At 35.3% G+C, this 21,466-nt stretch overlaps 1 protein-coding gene across 1 annotated transcript; it reads right to left on the bottom strand.

The window, feature by feature from the left end:
- Window positions 1-6,537: 6,537 nt before the first annotated feature.
- Window positions 6,538-21,340, bottom strand: LOC133181888 (DNA polymerase eta-like). The gene is made up of 10 exons (XM_061316539.1): window positions 21,188-21,340; window positions 20,552-20,686; window positions 20,236-20,435; window positions 19,310-19,479; window positions 17,119-17,222; window positions 15,849-15,968; window positions 11,766-11,889; window positions 11,378-11,443; window positions 8,353-8,525; window positions 6,538-7,603 (listed from the first exon to the last, which is right to left on the bottom strand). Exons 1-10 carry the CDS (start codon window positions 21,310-21,312, stop codon window positions 6,556-6,558), a joined length of 2,265 nt encoding a protein of 754 aa, XP_061172523.1. The 5' UTR covers window positions 21,313-21,340; the 3' UTR covers window positions 6,538-6,555.
- Window positions 21,341-21,466: the final 126 nt, after the last annotated feature.

Consider the following 21,466-nt stretch of genomic DNA (forward strand, 5'->3'; position numbering starts at 1 on the left):
TTTGGTGATACCCATCCCTAATGGCTACCTTACAAAATTTGATAAATAAATTCCGTGGTGTTTAAAAAACAAAGGAGATAAGTACTAATTTACCTTCTACTTCAGCTACTATAATCAGGACCGTGAGGAGGAGAAGAATAATGTAGAGCCTCATTTTGTTGCGACATCTAACGGCTGATCAGCCTTGGGGTCAGACAACTCTTATATAACCCTGCAACAAAGAGTGTCCGACGGGGACCTTATGATGCAAACATATGTTCGAGTAGAAAAACAGTTCATCAAAGAAAGTGGTGTTAAAGTAAATGTTATAGTTTAATTTTCCCAACTTTACTTTTGGAGTATAATTGAAAAAAGAGTATATTCCATTTATTTTAAAGGAAAATAATTAAGCTTGTATAAGTTTATTAATTCTAACCTGCATTCACCCCTGAATAATTTGATACTTTTCTCGCCATCAGCATCTGGGGTGTTAGAATAAACAAACCCAACAAAAAGATGGATACTTCATTGTGACATTCTCTGATCTTTTGAAGAATTGTAGAAAATAAACATATTTTGAGGTTCTTTTATGTTGATTAATTAATGGCAAATACAAGCAGCTGTTAGAAGACAAAACGACATAGTCACAAATGGGCGAAGAGTGCGTAATTTAAAGTATCCGAAGCTGAATCGATCAATCACTGTTGTTAGCTTTATTAGATTTGACATACTATACAAAGTCAATTTGCTACATTGCACTCAGAAGATTCTAAGAAAACAAAACTTCTATTTAAGGTGATTTTTTTTTAAAAAAAAGGAAACTTAAAATTTTCTCTTCAATAACCGTTCATAATGTATGTGTAATTACACCTATGCATTGAGGGGTAACAACCCACTGCTCTAAATTTTATCCCCCAAAAATTTAAAATTCCCAATTCCCTTCTTTCGATTTTCGTCAACAACAATAGCACTAGATTCAAATGAAAATGGGTATAAAGTATGAAGAAAATTTGACACAGTGAATAGAAAGAACAATAATCTATTATCGCAACATAAATTGAAAATATAAGGTATATATGAAAATACTTAGGTCCATAAATATTAAATTCTCATCAGAAAACATAATGAAGCTCTGTTTATCACTTTGTTATCTGTGCTTGCATAAAAAAAACACATTCATCAGCAAACTTTTTTCTTTCTTTAAAATATTTTTTATGTAAAAAAGTACTAATAATGAAAAAATTATACATACATGTATCTTGCGTGACAAATTACTATAGTTTTTAAATGTGTTTATAAAGAGATAGAAATATATAAATTTGTAGCAGTTAAAGAATTGTTTTAGGTCAAATGTTATCAATAACTATCAAAAATATTAGCTTAAGAAAATAGAAGTCAATGTTTGCGTCTTACATTGAATGGACTCACTAGAGAATGGTCTCCATTATTAAGTTCTGGTAAGACCAACATTGGGATAGATTGGGCTTATTTCCTGGGAAGTTATCTCTCTAACCAGATGGTCGTTTCACCTTAAGAACTAAGATTTAACTTTAGGTTTTTTAAAAAATGTTTCACTATGCAGGAAAGCAGTGCCTCAGAAGAGCCTTATACTGATCAACATTTATACTTCTCAGTCAGTAAATAACACACACGGCTCAAACTTCAGGATTCCCATACTTACTGAAAATATATTACCTTCTTTCGAGAGCCGAGAAAGATGTCGTTCGAAATAATGTGTCCCGACAAAATAAGAATGAACCACTTTATTAGAATGATTACTAATCAAGAAAATAAGGTGAGTTTATATGACTAATGTGATTTACAAACCTGTTATGTAATAGAGATAAAAGATTGATAGATTTTGTCTCTCCAGAACAAGAGTCAAAGTGGAAAGTGTCGACTAGATTAATAATATTGCTATTTCATATTTGGGTAATGTAGTATTTCATGCATTTTAAAACCTAAAGTTAACAAGAGGCCTAGGGGCCTTAACGGTCACCTGAGTATAATACAACACTGTAAAGGATCCATAGAAGTATAAAACAAAATTAACTGATAAACGAAGCAATGTTGCCCAAGAATTTCAAAAATCTGGTAAAAATATCCTTGCTTATTGTAACGTGCTAGACCCGAGTGATCTCCTTGGGATCATACTTGGTTTTCCAAGTCTTACAGGGATGATAATGAATGCAAAATATACAAACACAATGGACACTTGCCTATTGTGTAAGGTATTCAATATATACAGAATGATAGATTTTTGTCACTTGCATAGTGCTACAATTAAGTACACACGGACTTGGGTACACAACTTGGCTATTTGCCACTTGTCACAAATTACAATAAGTCACCCTGGCTCTCTCCGATTCTTTGTTTGATAAAGTATAAAACAGCGATATCCAGTCTCTTGTCAACCTTGACTCTTCTACCAGTGACAGTATCTTAGATCACCACAGTGTAAACATACTGTGTACAATTACAACTTTTGCTAAATATATCTAAATAATCTTTGTCAATCTTTTATACTGCTTTCCATGCAAGAATCTGACTTTGAGCATACTTTGCTCATTTAAACCAAAAATTCATTTTTATTTTGTTTCTATATATATATAACATTCTTTCTTGCATTCTCATTCAATCAAATCACCTGTTAATTATAAATTATATACAAGGAATCCTTGATTAACAACATTTAGGAAAAAGGAGTAATTCTCATTTGCTTCACTTATCACAATTGTGTACGCTGTTTGACGACAGACGAAAACAGATAGCAATAGGTCAACTGAGTGACTCAGGTGACCTAAAAATAGCTAAAAAAAAAAAAAAAAAAAGAAAAGAAAGAAAGAAAAAAAAAAAGAAGAAGAGATATTCGTATTGTTTTCTCGAAGGTCAAGATCAAAATTGCTCTTGTTCTCACATAGCTGTAGAACTGAAGCTCGCTGGTCTGAATAAATTTGGATGGATGGTCGTGCATCCCATTTTTTTTTCAGACCAGCGAGCTACCGATCTGTAGCTAATTCTCACGTACTATTTTTTTTATGTGAAAAAAAACTTTCTACTTGTAAATTTCTTTACAATAAAAAATAACACAAATGAAAGAACGAGAGAGTCAAAAGCATAAGTAAAGTGCAGAATAAATATTCATAAATGAACGCATTGGGGCCCATGTGATTTTATCAATGTACTAGTTACGCATTAAACAGTTTTGAATTTAACCAGTTTCAGTTTTTTTCCATGGCTACAATTGACCCTATATTGTACTGGGGCCCGTTTTACAAAAGAACTTACGACTAAGACCAAAAACTTTAGTTGATTGTATAATCTTGCAAAATAAAATGTTTCTGTTCAAAATAGTTTCGTTCAACCAGGTCACTCGGCTGTCTCCGTAACCTCCGAGGAGCAGAGAGTCTGGTAAAGACTTAGATAGCGTTTGTAACCGACAGAGGGCGTTACCTTGTTTTCATTTTGATGACCCATTTGAAAATGAATGTTATTTAAATGTTTCTTCTGTTAGATTGTGATTTTATATTAATAAACTGATCCTTCATTAGGGTTATCAAAGGAGAAATAATAATAACAATCGATGAAATATGTTCTACGCCGGTATGGTACACTACTTTCACTTTTGCTTCTGACAATAATTTTTGCATATCAGTGTATAACACACTCACCCATAACCGGTGGGGAACACCGCAAATAATCCCTTTCTAACTGCTATAACTTGTAGATATTTAACTTTTAAATCTTAAGTTTTTCTGCCGATTTACATGTATTTGATTCAATTTTGGAGGTGTTCTTTTCAGCCAATCAAGAACTTTATCAGAATTTCGGTAAACCTCGTTTTGGCGTTACAGTCTTTTATCAGACTCTACTCGTCGGGGTTTAGGGAGACAGCCGAGTGTCTGGTTGAACGAGACTATGTTCAAAATTGCTGGCATAAGATTGTCGCTCTAAATTCTTTTTAAAAATATTATAACCAATTTTAAATAAATGTAATAAAGAAAGTTATTCACAAAGTTACATTTTTATCTTAGGCGTAAAGGTTCTTTTGTAAAACGGGGCCCTGTAACCCTTACTTCAGATTCCTGAATATTGTAAACAAAACTTGGATGAATACATCAATTCCTTCTGGGCCTTTTGGGCATCTAAATATAAAATACTACCTCCTTAGGCGAGGAGAAATATGTTTTATTTCGCAAAAAATAGAAAAAATGAATTATTGTAAGTTAAGTCACTCGAATTCCGAAAAAAAGATGGTCGTATTTGGCGTGTGATCTGCAGGATTCATGTGTATGAAACATTTATAGTTTAAGGTAGTCTGGGATACCTGGAAATAACATGTCAAATTTTAATATTTAGGTCTGCTTATCTTAATAATCAAACTACAACATAGTAATGCTTCACATAAATAATAAATACCTCCGAGATAGTAAGGGTATAGTTAATAAATTTATGCAATCACACGTACATGTGTACATTTAAGTATCAGTAGCTTGGAAGAATTGCTTTCGCATTCGATGCAACAGAACCAGATTTTATCCTTTTTAAAATAAATCAGTACAAAAAAAAAATTAAAGTGACAAAAGAATTGATTGTTTGCATTAAAAAAAAATTATTAACGCTCCATGCGAGGGTCGAACTAAAAAAATTTCGACTCCATTGCACTGAACGGTAGCTACTGAGCTATCATCGCTACGCATACAACTTGGAATTTAAAACGATAATGAAGCACCGCATTTACACATTGAATTTTGGGGGGGGGGGGGGAGCTCATTTTTTATGGTCTCTGCCGGGGTCTTCTCTCCATTTTTTTTTTTTTAAACAAATGATTATTTCTTTGAATTAGAATGCATACAAATTACATTTGAAAATCATGGAGAAATGACCCAGAGGTAGCAAATTTTTAGAAAAACGTGCTTAAAAATGTGAAATTTTGTACCAAATGAATCATCTAGCCTATTTTCAAATTACATTTTAGCAATCAACCAGAAATAGTCTTCTACATCACATCTTTCGCAAAAACATGTTTCTCATGATGTATCAGTAATTCATTTGTTCAACCTTCGCAGAGATAATGAACGGAAGGCAAATAATTGGAATTTTTCTAAGTCCAAGGGGCATAACTCTGTCAAAAATTGCTCGATCGTACCCAAAACAAAACTTTACCTAGATATTCTTATGATAAATATGTATTCCAAATTTCATTTCAGTATGTGCAACCTCTGCAAAGAAAATAAACGGAAACTGCAAATAATTGGAATTTTTCTTAGTCCAAGGGGCATAAATCTGTCAAAAATTGCTCGATCCTACCCAAAACAAAACTTGACCTAGATATTCTGTAATGTTTTTGTTTTTTAATATGTAAATACGTTACTGTTATAAATAAAAGATGAATTGAATTTTTGTTGTGTGAAAGGCCCTAACCATGGAGTCTGATTAGTGCCCTAATCTTGGAGCCTAATTAGCGCCCTAATCATGGCGCCTAACAGATGTTCTAAATGTATTAGGTGTCTTGACACCTAACAATGGTGCAGCGGCCCTAATACTTAGAGCCTAATGCCTTAACAGGTGCCCAAATCATGGAACCTAAAGCCCTAACAGGTGCCCTAATCATGGAGCCTAACGCCCTAACAGGTGCCCTAACTATGGAGCCTAATGCCCTAAAGGGTGCTCTAATGACGTTAGGTGTTAGACAGAGTATATATAAGGAGAGAGAGATAGTGAACAAAACATATAGCTTGTACTTGGTTTGTAAACTGTGATTGGATATTATTATATTCGTTGAATCAAAACTCTGCTGTTGTTTTTTTTTTAATTAGATCTATAAAGATCTATAGTTCCTAACTTGAACACAGGATCCACAATATTTTGTGAGGGACCTTGTGAATAGTCACTTCTTAAGGACTGGTTCTTAGAGCTATTGTTCGGATAAACCCCTAGAACTTCACAGTCAGATCAAAAAGTAAAATAGGAGGTCACAATAGTACTATATAATAAAGATTCTGTGAAAGTATCATTAAATTTTATTCAGTGGTATAGGAGGAGTTGCGGATAAGAGACGGGTACCCATTCAATATTATAGAAAGAATGGCAGTGTCTATGTTTTGCTATTGGAAACCCGAAATATGTGTCCAATCAAAAAGTAAATAAGGATATACACAATGGCTCTATGTAACAAAGATTCTGTGAAAGTCTCATTAAATTTTATTCATTAGTATAAGAGGAGTTGCGGATAAGTAATGGGTACCTCAAAGCATAACAAATGGACGGACACCCCCATCACTATATATACACCCCCTGCTTTTCAAGCAGAGGGTATAATAACTTCTGGAGATAGACAGGTGAAGGGTAAGCCTGTTTTTTCTTGATTTCACTGGATGAGGACCTGCCCATGAATTTTTCATTAGAATATCAGAATATTTAGAATATCACCACTTAAATTTTGATTTTTAACAATTGATTCTAGATAATTCCATATGTCCCAATATCTTGCATGATAATAAATCTCACTGGGACCCCTGGTCTTTGTAAGCAAAAGATGACAAAAACAACAGAACATAAAGTCAAACAGAGTTTTTATTTGAAAAAATGAGATATCGTTTGTGTAAGTCCTGCATTATTTTTTAACTTTTTCATTACTTTTTTTGGTGATTTACCACTACATCCTAATGACCTTTTCCTCTGTCCACTGCTTTGAGCTGACTGTCCACTGTTTTTATCAGAGGTCCAAGACAGTTCTTTTTGAAGTTCCTTGGCAAAATGATAGTCTAGGTGCTCTGTCATCTCAGATTTCTCAATCTGTTTATTGCACTTCTCACAAATGGCCAGGTTCTTTCCTGCTTCTTCTGAATTTTCTAAATTAGAGACAGAAGAATCTTGCTTGTTCAGGAATTTTTCAAGACTAGTTCTGTCTTTCTGTTTTTGAACTAGATATTCCTTACATTGGTTATCTACAGGTGGAGCGGGCACAGAACTCACTTGACTCAAAACTTCCTCTCTGATCTCAGGAGGAAGTGCTGCTATAAAGTCAGGATCCACTGAATTCTGGGAAATTTTATTGTCTATACTAGCATCTTCAACACTGTTCATTTCACTCATATGTTCAAAGTTTGACCGTTTCCTGTCTTGCGTTCCAACAGGAGTTGAATCTTTTGGTAAATTATGAACTAAATCATTCTTTAATTTTCTTGTTGCAAAAAATCTGTGAGGACTATGATTCTTCTCATTGTCAATCAATTGTTCAGATGTAACATCTGATTTTTTGAGAGTTAAATCTTTCTCAGGTAAATCTAAAACATTCCCTTCATCAAAATTTTTATTTTCTTGGGATTGCTTTTTGGGGTGAGTGGACTTTGAAGAGGAATCCCCCTGTTCATGTGTTATAGAGTTCTGTTGATCTCTAGTACTGTCATTCTGACTGGAAGTTATCACTGAGCAGTCCTTTCCTCTCCTGAAGAAGCTAGCGATGGTTTTAGTCTCTGATTTTGGAGGTGTGGCTTCTGACTGACTTGCTGAGATAGAGCCTAATGTCTTCTGTCCCACAAAGAAAGACAGTGTTGATTGGTTGTTACTCTCGTCAAGAAACTTTGTGGCTGACACTCCTAAGCAAAGAATAGGTGGTGACCTGAAAATTATACATACATTGTAAATACTGGTAATTGATGTTTAAATAAGTTTATGTTTTTTTACTCTAGCATGATTTTTCTTTTAATATTCTCTTGCATTACACAGTTGAATATACCAGCATTTTCAATATGTAGCATGATTTCAATCCAGTATATATTAGATGGAAATAAAAATTAACAAGCATTCTGAGAGTATTGCATTAGCAATACTAGTCCCCTACCGGCAAGTGTAATCTGGTTCCCGTAAAAATTGAAAATGCTATAATTCCGTCAAAAATCAATGAAGCGGGATGAAATGCAAACTTGATCTATAACTAATCAAGGTAAAGTCACATACCAAAAATCAGCTCAATATCTGCAAGCGTTTAGAAGAAAATTGCGGAAAACCCCTAAAAATTGAAAAGGTCGTAATTCCGTCAAAAATCAATGAAGCGGAATGAAATGCAAACTTGATCTGTAACTCATCAAGATACACTCACATACCAAAAATCAGCTCAATATCTGCAAGCGTTTAGGAAAAAAGTGCGGAAAACCAAGTGGGACAGACTGATAGAGGGACAGACAGACAGACAGCTAGACAGACAGACGGACAGACAGAATGGACGGACAGACTCAGAGGAAACCTATAGTCCCCTCCAGTTTCACCGGTAGGGGACTAATAAAAAGCTTGTAGGGAGAAATACTTCAAAATGTTCCTACATGGTTATTAAATCCTTATCCTGTTTTCCTCTAATACCATCATACATACCACGCACTCTGATGAGCTGGAGCATGATTAAGTTTCAGAATCAAGGCATAGGCATCATTGGCAAACTTCTCGGCATCATATTTAGTCACAGCGCAGGCTCTACTGGCTACGATGGGGGAAGGGTTACTCATGTATCGCACACTGACAGTCATAGACTTGGCCACACGATTATTCTGAAAGGTCATGTAAATTTGACGTAAGATTTACAACAGTGTGAATAATGACTATAGACAACGATAGTTCTTAGGTATTATTAAAGGATTTATATTCACTTTGAATTTGTTTTCTCTCTGATATCTCAAAGTATATGTACAACATGATCAATACGCAATGCTCGAAAATATTGTTTTGACAAATAAATTTGACATTTGAAAACAACTATACTTTGCATTAGATACAAATGTAAAAAACCTATAGTCCCCTCCGGTTTCACCGGTAGGGGACTAATAAAGTGCATTGCCACGGCATATGATACACCTATCAAATATTAATTATCATCTGTCAGCATGGAAGAAAATATCATTCTTGATACAAAGATTTCAATGGTTTTTTACATTCCTATAAATGTTTGATTTGCATCTCCTATGCTGTAGTTATTAATTAGAACAAATAGTACATAATATATTTCTCAGCTGGCTGTGCTGGAGTTACACAAATGCCCATCTGCAGCTTTGTTCATCAATGATGAACAAAGCCATTTGCTTGAAAACAGCCATAATTTGGTGATTAATTGCCTGTAATATAGAGTCTCTGCAGTAAAAATCTCCACTAGCTAGATAGCAGGTCACATGGTACTGAAACACCATAGGTGTCAATGGTGAATCAGAACTCAAATCTAGCCTTCTAGTTTTCTTATACTGAATTCAATAATTCTTGAAACATCTTAAAACATGGTGAACATTGTCCTATCCATGGTGAATGGCTCATTCCAAAAAATTCATTTCTTGATGATATTTTCTCATCAAATAGCATAATATTTAGTTGGTAGGGATATTTCTAGAACTTGTTCCAGTATGAGGGTGTCTGATGCATGGTTAACTCACCCTAAATATTATATTTGTTATATATGTCTGTAGAGTATACATGTATCATGTATTTTCTTGATTTATCATTTTCAAATAAGGTTACTCCAATACTCTTATATCTGTAAGGATTATGTCTCTTAAACACATATTTTTTTTAAAAATATCACCTTAAAGGTCACAGTGACCTTAATGTAGGGTGTGACAAACCCTCTACCTAGGGTGCATTAGTATGATAATTGTATGTCTAATAGTTTTCCAGGTATTAGCCAGACAGGGTTTTGTCATATTTGGCCATATTTTCTAAATTAAAGGTCACAGTGACCTATTTCTAATGTGCAACATACTTTCTTCTCAAGATGTATCAGCATACACAGTTTAATTATTCTAGGCCTCGTAATATTTTAGCTATGAGCCGGACATGAAAAAGCTAGCAGACAGACAGATGGATGGACATGAACACCATACCATAATACATCCAATCTTAAGATATAAAGTGTATAAACAAGAGGCCCATGGGCCACATCGCTCACCTGAGTAACTTTGGCCATGCTGTTCTTTACCAGATTTCCACCCTTTTAATATACCTATTGTGGCCCCGCCCTACCCCCGGGGGTCATGATTTGAACAATTTAGAATCTACACTACCTCAGGATGCTTCCAAATAAGTTTCAGCTTTATTGGTCCAGTGGTTCTTGAGAAGAAGATTTGTAAAGATTTTTCTTATATATTTCAATGTAAAACTTGGATTCCCTACTGTGGCCCCGCCCTACCCCCGGGGGTCATGATTTGAATAATTTATAATCTACACTACTCCAGGATGCTTCCATATAAGTTTCAGCTTTTCTGGCCCAGTGGTTCTTGAGAAGAAGATTTGTAAAGATTTTTCTTATGTATTTCAATGTAAAACTTGGATTCCCTATTATGGCCCCGCCCTACCCCGGGGGTCATGATTTGAACAATTTATAATCTACACTACCCCAGGATGCTTCCATATAAGTTTCAGTTTTTCTGGCCCAGTGGTTCTTGAGAAGAAGATTTGTAAAAATTTTTCTTATGTATTTCAATGTAAAACTTGGATTCCCTATTGTGGCCCCGCCCTACCCCCGGGGTCATGATTTGAACAATTTATATTCTACACTACCCCAGGATGCTTCCATATAAGTTTCAATATTTCTGACCCAGTGGTTCTTGAGAAGAAGATTTGTAAAGATTTTTCATATATATTTCAATGTAAAACTTGGATTCCCTACTGTGGCCCCGCCCTACCCCCGGGGTCATGATTTGAACAATTTAGATTCTACACTACCCCAGGATGCTTCCATATAAGTTTCAATATTTCTGACCCAGTGGTTCTTGAGAAGAAGATTTGTAAAGATTTTTCTTATATATTTCAGTGTAAAACTTGGATTCCCTACTGTGGCCCCGTCCTACCCCCGGGGGTCATGATTTGAACAATTTAGATTCTACACTACCCCAGGATGCTGCCATATAAGTTTCAGTATTTCTGGCCCAGTGGTTCTTGAGAAGAAGATTTTTTAAGATTTTTCCTATATATTTCAATGTAAAACTTGTATTCCCAATTGTGGCCCCGCCCTACCCCCGGGGGTCATGATTTGAACAATTTATAATCTACACTACCCCAGGATGCTTTCATATAAGTTTCAGCTTTTCTGGCCCAGTGGTTCTTGAGAAGAAGATTTTTTAATGACCCCACCCTATTTTTGTCTTCTCTTGATTATCTCCCCTTGTGAGGGGACTTGGCCCTTCATTTTAACAATTTAAATTTCCCTTCACCCAAGGATGCTTTGTACCAAGTTTGGTCAAAATTGGCCCAGTGGTTCTTGAGAAGAAGTCAAAAATGTGAAAAGTTTACAGACGGACGGACAGACAGACGGACAGACAGACGGACAGACGGACGGACGGACGACGGACAAAATGTGATCAGAAAAGCTCACTTGAGCCTTCGGCTCAGGTGAGCTAAAAAAGCAATCTTGAGTTACCAATTCTTTGTCTTTGATCAGCCTTTCTTCCACTTCTTTGGAGAGTTCTAATAACCAGAATTTTACCTGAACAAAAATAAAAGTTTTCTATGCATCTCCTAATGGAGAAATAAATTCTTCTATAACCTATCAACTCTGTTGATGGTTAGTTTGAAGTAGGGCTTTCTGACTCCCTAAGAAAAAGCAGGTCTATTTTCCTACTTAAAATAATTCTAAACTGTTATATAATACATGCACTCCGTACAATTAAGACCATACTACTGCATCAATTGTATAAAACATAACAGGTTTGCCAATTACCAACAATTTGTAAATTACCTTTACCACACATAAACTGACAAAAATAAAATACATCTTTTAAATTATCTAAAGAGAGCAGGCTGTATACTTTATCTTTCGTGTCCAGACATGTTTTTCCTGGGAAGTTCTTGCTGCATCCAATGGACTTTGGCAGCTGTCTGGCTGACACTGGTTCATGTTCAACTCCTCGACAAACTTCATACAACCAGGCCCTGTAGAATTCAACCTCACATTTCCACTATGTCACATTTCCAGGAAGGGAACATTAAATATACATATTTTAAATGCACCTTTACATGATTACTATATCTGGTTCATTAATGAGTTCTCTTTACAAGCAGTAATATATATTCATAATGGAGTGTATGGTAGGGCTTTACAGGAACTTTTATAAGCCACATTTTGTTTTCCCATCTTTGTCAATTTTTTTTTTTAAACATCAAATAGTGTAGCCAATTATAATTCTTAATGGGGCATAGACAGAGATTCAAAGTTAATGCATGAAATTGTCAAAATTTTCAGCAGAATTTCATGACTTACATATTGCAAGAAAGCAAAACCAACACACGAGTGTTGTCAGTTTATGGTCAGTGAAGTGAACAATGTCAGCAAATCAAACAACCCCAGTAAAACAGTTGACATTAATGATAACAGAGCTTGGTCAAAAGTTTTCAAACACATGTGTTTGGTGTAAGGTTATAAAAAATGCAGTTGTCATTGAGTATAAAGAATTTTCAGGTAATTTTAAGTCATTACAATGGAGCAAATTTTCAAAAAAAAAAATAAAAAATCAAAACTGTAAACAAAACAACAATGAAAGTGTAACCATGCTCCTTTAATTTAATACAAACAACAAGAGGCCCATGGGCCACATCGCTCACCTGAGTAACTTTGGCCATGCTCTTCATTACCAGACTTCCCCCCTTGTAATACCTATTGTGGCCCCGCCCTACCCCGGGGGCCATGATTTGAACAATTTAGAATCTACACTACCCCAGGATGCTTCCACATAAGTTTCAGTTTTTCTGGTCCAGTGGTTCTTGAGAAGATTTTTAAAGATTTTTCCTATATATTTCAATGTAAAACTTGGATTCCCTATTGTGCCCCCCCCCCCCCCCCCATCCCTGGGGTCGTGATTTGAACAATTTAGAGTGTACATTACTTGAGGATGCTTCCACATAAGTTTCAGCTTTTCTGGCTCAGTGGTTCCTGAGAAGAAGATTTTTCAAGATTTTTCCTATATATTTCAATGTAAAACTTGGATTCCCTATTGTGGCCCCGCCCTACCCCCAGGGGTCATGATTTGAACAATTTAGAATCTACACTACCCCAGGATGCTTCCACATAAGTTTCAGCTTTTCTGGCTCAGTGGTTCTTGAGAAGAAGATTTTTAAAGATTTCTCCTATATATTTCAATGTAAAACTTGGATTCCCTATTGTGGCCCCGCCCTACCCCCAGGGGTCATGATTTGCACAAATTAGAATCTACACTACCCCAGGATGCTTCCACATAAGTTTCAGCTTTTCTGGCTCAGTGGTTCTTGAGAAGAAGATTTTAAAAGATTTTCCCTATATATTCCAATGTAAAACTTGTATTCCCTATTGTGGCCCCGCCCTACCCCCAGGGGTCATGATTTGAACAATTTAGAATCTACACTACCCCAGGATGCTTCCACATAAGTTTCAGCTTTTCTGGCTCAGTGGTTCTTGAGAAGAAGATTTTTAAAGATTTTTCCTATATATTTCAATGTAAAACTTGGATTCCCTATTGTGGCCCCGCCCTACCCCAGGGGGTCATGATTTGAACAATTTAGAATCTACACTACACCAGGATGCTTCCATATAAGTTTCAGCTTTTCTGGCTCAGTGGTTCTTGAGAAGAAGATTTTAAAAGATTTTCCCTATATATTCCAATGTAAAACTTGTATTCCCTATTGTGGCCCCGCCCTACCCCCAGGGGTCATGATTTGAACAATTTAGAATCTACACTACCCCAGGATGCTTCCACATAAGTTTCAGCTTTTCTGGCTCAGTGGTTCTTGAGAAGAAGATTTTTCAAGATTTTTCCTATATATTTCAATGTAAAACTTGTATTCCCTACTGTAGCCCCGCCCTACCCCCAGGGGTCATGATTTGAACAATTTAGAATCTACATTACCCCAGGATGTATCCACATAAGTTTCAGCTTTTCTGGCTCAGTGGTTCTTGAGAAGAAGATTTTTAAAGATTTCTCCTATATATTTCAATGTAAAACTTGTATTTCCTATTGTGGCCCCGCCCTACCCCCAGGGGTCATGATTTGAACAATTTACAATCTACACTACCCCAGGATGCTTCCACATAAGTTTCAGCTTTTCTGGCCTAGTGGTTCTTGAGAAGAAGATTTTTAAAGATTTTTCCTATATATTTCAATGTAAAACTTGGATTCCCTATTGTGGCCCCGCCCTACCCCCGGGGGTCATGATTTTAACAATTTACAATCTACTCTAATCCAGGATGCTTCCATATAAGTTTCAGCTTTTCTGGCTCAGTGGTTCTTGAGAAGAAGATTTTTAAAGATTTTTCCTATATATTTCAATGTAAAACTTGTATTCCCTATTGTGGCCCCGCCCTACCCCCGGGGGTCATGATTTGAACAACTTAGAATCTACACTACCCCAGGATGCTTCCATATAAGTTTCAGCTTTTCTGGCTCAGTGGTTCTTGAGAAGAAGATTTTTAAAGATTTCTCCTATATATTTCAATGTAAAACTTGTATTCCCTACTGTGGCCCCGCCCTACCCCCAGGGGTCATGATTTGAACAATTTAGAATCTACATTACCCCAGGATGTATCCACATAAGTTTCAGCTTTTCTGGCTCAGTGGTTCTTGAGAAGAAGATTTTTAAAGATTTCTCCTATATATTTCAATGTAAAACTTGTATTTCCTATTGTGGCCCCGCCCTACCCCCAGGGGTCATGATTTGAACAATTTACAATCTACACTACCCCAGGATGCTTCCACATAAGTTTCAGCTTTTCTGGCCTAGTGGTTCTTGAGAAGAAGATTTTTAAAGATTTTTCCTATATATTTCAATGTAAAACTTGGATTCCCTATTGTGGCCCCGCCCTACCCCCGGGGGTCATGATTTTAACAATTTAGAATCTACTCTAATCCAGGATGCTTCCATATAAGTTTCAGCTTTTCTGGCTCAGTGGTTCTTGAGAAGAAGATTTTTAAAGATTTTTCCTATATATTTCAATGTAAAACTTGTATTCCCTATTGTGGCCCCGCCCTACCCCCGGGGGTCATGATTTGAACAATTTAGAATCTACACTACCCCAGGATGCTTCCATATAAGTTTCAGCTTTTCTGGCTCAGTGGTTCTTGAGAAGAAGATTTTTAAAGATTTCTCCTATATATTTCAATGTAAAACTTGTATTCCCTACTGTGGCCCCGCCCTACCCCCAGGGGTCATGATTTGAACAATTTAGAATCTACATTACCCCAGGATGTATCCACATAAGTTTCAGCTTTTCTGGCTCAGTGGTTCTTGAGAAGAAGATTTTTAAAGATTTCTCCTATATATTTCAATGTAAAACTTGTATTTCCTATTGTGGCCCCGCCCTACCCCCGGGGGTCATGATTTGAACAAATTAGAATCTACACTACCCCAGGATGCTTCCACATAAGTTTCAGCTTTTCTGGCCCAGTGGTTCTTGAGAAGAAGATTTTTAAAGATTTTTCCTATATATTTCAATGTAAAACTTGGATTCCCTATTGTGGCCCCGCCCTACCCCCGGGGTCATGATTTTAACAATTTAGAATCTACTCTAACCCAGGATGCTTCCATATAAGTTTCAGCTTTTCTGGCCCAGTGGTTCTTGAGAAGAAGATTTTTTTATGACCCCACCATATTTTTGTCTTTTCTTGATTATCTCCCCTTGTAAGGGGATTTGGCCCTTTCTTTTAACAATTTAAACTCCCCTTCCCCCAAGGATACTTTGTACCAAGTTTGGTTAAAATTGGCCCAGTGGTTCTTGAGAAGAAGTTGAAAATGTGAAAAGTTTACAGACGGACAGACAGACGGACGGACGACGGACAACGGGTGATCAGAAAAGCTCACTTGAGCTTTCAGCTCAGGTGAGCTAAAAAGAATCCAATTTAATAGCTGTAAATAAAAAATCTTACCCAGTTTTGTCACCAAAGTTTTGTTGTAGAGTATGGAGCTCAAATTGACACAACTCTCCCATCTTCTCTATACTCAGCTGCTCCATCACCGACTGGCCCAGTTTACCACCAAGATTTCGTCTATAGATAATGTCAACAACAGATAAAGTCAATGACAGATAATGTCAACAACTGATAATGTCAACAACAGATAAAATCAAAAACACATAATGTCAACAATAGATAATGTCAAAAACAGATAAAGTCTTCAACAGATAATGTCAATAACAGATAATGTCAACAACAGATGTCAACAACAGATAATGTCAACAACAGAAATCAATAACAGATAATGTCAACAATAGATAATGTCAACGACAGATAAAGTCAACAATAGATAATGTCAACAACATAACAACATGTATGGAATTCTTAATCTTCTGATTTCAGAAACTGGTAGATTTAATAATAAAGAAAATTTAGACATTTTTGCAACATTTCCCTGGATTTTCTAAATTCATTTCAATATAAATTACATATGTGAGGAATTCAATAGGTCTTCTAAAATATCTAATCTGGTTCTCAGACAATGAAATCTCTTCAATGTCATTCAAATTAAACAAAATACTGCCATTTATTTTGTGGAACAAGTTTTTTTTTTCAATGTTTAATATGGTATCAAAACTGACTTACCAAACATAAACAAAACTATCTGACCTTCACAAATCATTAAAAGTTATTAATGATTCATACATACTACAAGTGAAGTTATTAGAATTACATTTTATAGAGGGGTAATGTGTCAAATAGTACACTTACATTTTACTGAGGGGTAATGTGTCAAACAGTACACTTACAAATATATAGAGGGGTAATGTGTCAAACAGTACACTTACATTTTACTGAGGGGTAATGTGTCAAACAGTACACTTACATTATATAGAGGGGTAATGTGTCAAACAGTACACTTACATTATATAGAGGGGTAATGTCTCAAACAGTACACTTACATTATATAGAGGGGTAATGTGTCAAACAGTACACTTACATTTTATTGAGGGGTAATGTGTCAAACAGTACACTTACATTATATAGAGGGGTAATGTCTCAAACAGTACACTTACATTATATAGAGGGGTAATGTGTCAAACAGTAATGTGTCAAACAGTACACTTACATTATATAGAGGGGTAATGTGTCAAACAGTAGACTCACATTTTTTAGAGGGGTAATGTGTCAAACAGTACACTTACATTATATAGAGGGGTAATGTCTCAAACAGTACACTTACATTTTATTAATGGGTAATGTGTCAAACAGTTGTTGAACCGAACTCTGGGGTAGAATTGTCTGCTTGTTGGGTTTATGGAGTCCACACACCAGCTTGGCCAACATCTAGTTATGATAAAACAGAATATCCAATTAAAAAATCTACTGGAAGAGGTAATTCTTTAATTGATCTGTTAAATATCCTTTAGCCTGTTTTATAATGGTTAATCAATTTCATGTTCCAAACATAGGTTATGCATTATACTTTATTATATATTAAAGGGTTTTTATCACATTTCAAAATTTTTTGATATGACAAAGTTTGCATGCTATTAAAATCATATATTTAAAAATCTTTGCTAGAAAATTAATATTTTTGATGTTTCAGCGATTCAAAGTTTGAATTTCTCAATATGCATATTTTGATCGCCGATGTTACGCGCCATTGCTCTGACGTCATAGGTGTCAATCCTGGTCAAGCGAAGTACTTATTGTGTATACAAAAGGGCTCATTTGTTGTGTCTTTTAAACCCGTTAGAAAATAATTAAGTGATAATGAATAATTGACAACTTGTAAGGAATAATTTATGGTTTTATGGTGCACAAATGTGCACAAGAAAGGTTTCAGGAAGAATTTTTTCCCAACATTTCCTGGACTTGGTCGAGAGATAAAAGGGGGGCCTTTCTCTGCAAATGCGATGGAGTTTATCTCCATTCAGAACAATCGTTTATGCCCGATCGATCACAATTTTTTTTCTGTCCTATAAAATATTTTAAGGAAAGATCCTTTTTTTTTAAAAAAATAATAAATGACAAACACGCATTTTTTAAAAGTCGCACAGAATCTAGTAGGAATGTTGTGAACTTCGTAATGGCGTACGGCGCCATTGAAGAAGTGTCATTTCTAGTACATGATATGCACTGCTAGAACAGATAAAAGATATACAGGATTTATTTATTTATAATTAATCAAAATAATAATGAAGAGGAATTTAAAATTCCCACATTTATAAATGTTTACGAAGTTAAACTTTAGTAATTCGTTCTATTTAGTTGAAGTCCCGAGTTGTCAACGGCTTTGTCTTCGGTGACCTCTCTCCAATTGTCGGCTTATTTTCGGGTTATTTCTCTCTGCTGGACGTTCATACCTAAAAGATTGACAGTCCATAACCAAAGGAATATAGTCTATGTCAAAATTTCAACCGGCCATACTGTGTATTCTATTTATTTAGCGTAAAAATCTATTCATTATTTTTTTTCTTACGATAAGCTTTACGAGTTCTATTGACCATTGACACCTATGACGTTTCAGTACCACGTGACCCCTATCTAATTAGTGGAGATATTTACTTCGAGGACCATATATTACGGGCGTTTTATCGTCTAATTACGGCTATTTTCAACATTATTTCATAATTAAACGATAATAATATGTTTCAAGAATATAATAGTGTTTCATTTTTAAGAAATTTAGATACGTGATAAAAACCCTTTAATATTCATGAGTTAATATAGGTGGCGAAACTCACGTATATTTCTTGCACAGAAGTAAAAGTTGGTTTACAATATGTACCTTGTTATGTACTATTCCTCCTTTATATATGTACCTTGTTATGTGCTATTCCTCCTTTATATATGTACCTTGTTATGTGCTATTCCTGCTATATATATATATATATATATATATATATATATATATATATATATATATATATATATATATATATATATATATATATATATATGTACCTTGTTATGTGCTGCTATATTTATGTACCTTGTTATGTGCTATTCCTGCTTTATATATGTACCTTGTCATGTGCTATTCCTGCTATATATATATATATGTACCTTGTTATGTGCTGCTATATATATGTACCTTGTTATGTGCTATTCCTGCTTTATATATGTACCTTGTCATGTGCTATTCCTGCTATATATATATATGTACCTTGTTATGTGCTATTCCTGGTATATATATGTACCTTGTTATGTGCCATTCCTGCTTTACATATGTACCTTATGTGCTATTCCTGCTTTATATATGTAGCTTGTTATGTGCTATTCCTGCTTTATATATGTACCGTGTTATTCCTGCTTTATATATGTACCTTGTTATGTGCTATTCCTGCTTTATATAAGTACCTTGTTATGTGCTATTACTGCTATATATATGTACCGTGTTATGTGGTATTCCTGCTTTATATATGTACCTTGTTATGTGCTATTCCTGCTGAACATCTAAAGCCAGTTTCCTTGTACACTGCAGCCCGCATTTCCTCTGCTATGAGTGCTCCAATCAGTAACTTCTGATCTGAACTGTCATTACTGCTGTTATATGGTAACAATTTAATCCAGTCATCCACTCCTTGCTTTCTTTTAGCTAAAATTTTATGATAATAAATAAAAATAACAACATTTATTTCAAGTCAAATTAGTCCTGTCCTACTATTTATGGCATACTAACAAGATTGAAAATTTGAGAAATAGCACACAAATGTTCAACATAAAAATATTTTTTTTACTTTCAATTTTTGAGACCTTCCAATGGCCTTGATATTGATTCAAAGCAACGATACAAGCTTGATAGATATCAGTCATTTTGGGTCAATAACATCTTATTTAAAAACTTTATGTCTCTCCATAACAGAGATATACAACAGATACAATTTTTAAAAAAAATTATTTTTACTAATTATCCTGTAACCTTAACTTCCCTCAAAAGATCAATCAAGGTCAAGTCAGATCCTCCTGTCAGAAGTTTCATTGTACCTTTCTGCCAAGTTTGGACTTTTAATGTTCTTTTTATTATGAAACATGTGAGATGGAGTGGAAAAGTGATTCTTCTATAACAGTAACCCCCCCCCCCCCCCCAATGCAAGTGGGGTGAGAGATAGGATGGGGTGTAAAAGTTAACAAGAAATACAGTATAGTGCACAGTTGTTCCTTTCACTAATGAATGAAAAACTTTACAGTATTTTACATGGAAAAATCAAAGCTCTTAAAATTCTGACTAGTAAAGTAGGCAGAGACTGAAGCATCATAGACAAAGGAATTTTTTCCAACCTAGTGACAATTTATCTGCAAACATATGGATTCTGCAAAACCAAAAAGCATTTATTATATACAGTACACTAACATCCGTCCTTGTCATCACCCCAGCCCACAATAAATGTGTTGGGAAGCTGCTCCATTGAGACATCCTGAGTTTTAGTAGATGCCATTCTTTTCTTCACTTCCTCTGTCAGATCAATGTAGGCCTCATCAATACTGGCACGCTCTACACAGTCACTGAACTTACTCAGTACAGCTATCACCTCAGCCCCCGCCTCCCGGAATCTGTAAACATAAGCAGTCCAATTATAAGATAAAACATTAAAACTGGGCTTTTTCCTTCTAGAATCAGACAACAGTCATAAAATATTACAAATTATTACTGAAGGATAATGGTTTACTTGGTAAGGTCAGCCTTGCCCCTGACCTCTGGGACACGGAAGAAGTGAATGTTTGGACATTTTGCTTTGGCATCATCTCCCCACATATTTCTTGTAACTCCCTTCGCTCTAGCCTCATATCCAACAGCAATAATGCTGGAAAAGAGAGAAATAATGAAAGGGCCCTGTGTAAAATGTAATCTGAGAGACATACATGTTTCCTTTCCTATGACCTCAGCTTACTGAAATAACAAGATTGAGGAAACATAATTTTTTTTTCCAGTAAGACTGCTTGCAACATGATTTAAAATGAAATTAAAACTTCTTCAAAAATGATGGACAGGACTGCCCAACTTCAGTGCCATTAATTGAAGTTACTTATTTAGCTTTATTTACCTGTTTGTAATAACATTCATAGTCAAAAAGTTCACAAAAAATAATCAATTGACAGATTGTTTGTCACTGAAAGGCTTAATATGATTGGTTGAGCAAGAAAAACAATCAAGATCTATAATTTCCCCAAAAGACATCTCTACAGTCATCCTGTAAAATAGCAAATAAAGTTTGTCTGGGGTCCCACGAGTGGACTCAGACCCCTGACATTACGAGGATAAATAACATACTGAGATTCTGAAATGTTGGCAGTAAGACACATACCCTCCTCCTTTCCATTTTTTGTACTGCACAACAGCACAGGGAAGACCTTTTGTCTCTGGGTGTTGTCGCTGTTCCACTTGGACATAAAAACAATCCATGTCAACCAAGGCAATTACCCGCTCCATAATTTTTCCCTATCTGGAGTCCACTTCAACTGAAATAAAACAACAAAACGCAGGAAGTTATATTAACATAACATAATGCTGATTACAGTCAAACAGCAGAGTCTGGGTTTCTAGTTACATCACATTTGGGTTTTTTTAAACTGAAAACAATATG

The sequence above is a fragment of the Saccostrea echinata genome, unplaced genomic scaffold (assembly GCF_033153115.1).
Source record: "Saccostrea echinata isolate AGI-Se365-2 ecotype Australia unplaced genomic scaffold, CSIRO_AGI_Sech_v1 ptg000009l, whole genome shotgun sequence".
NCBI classification, from domain to species: domain Eukaryota; kingdom Metazoa; phylum Mollusca; class Bivalvia; order Ostreida; family Ostreidae; genus Saccostrea; species Saccostrea echinata.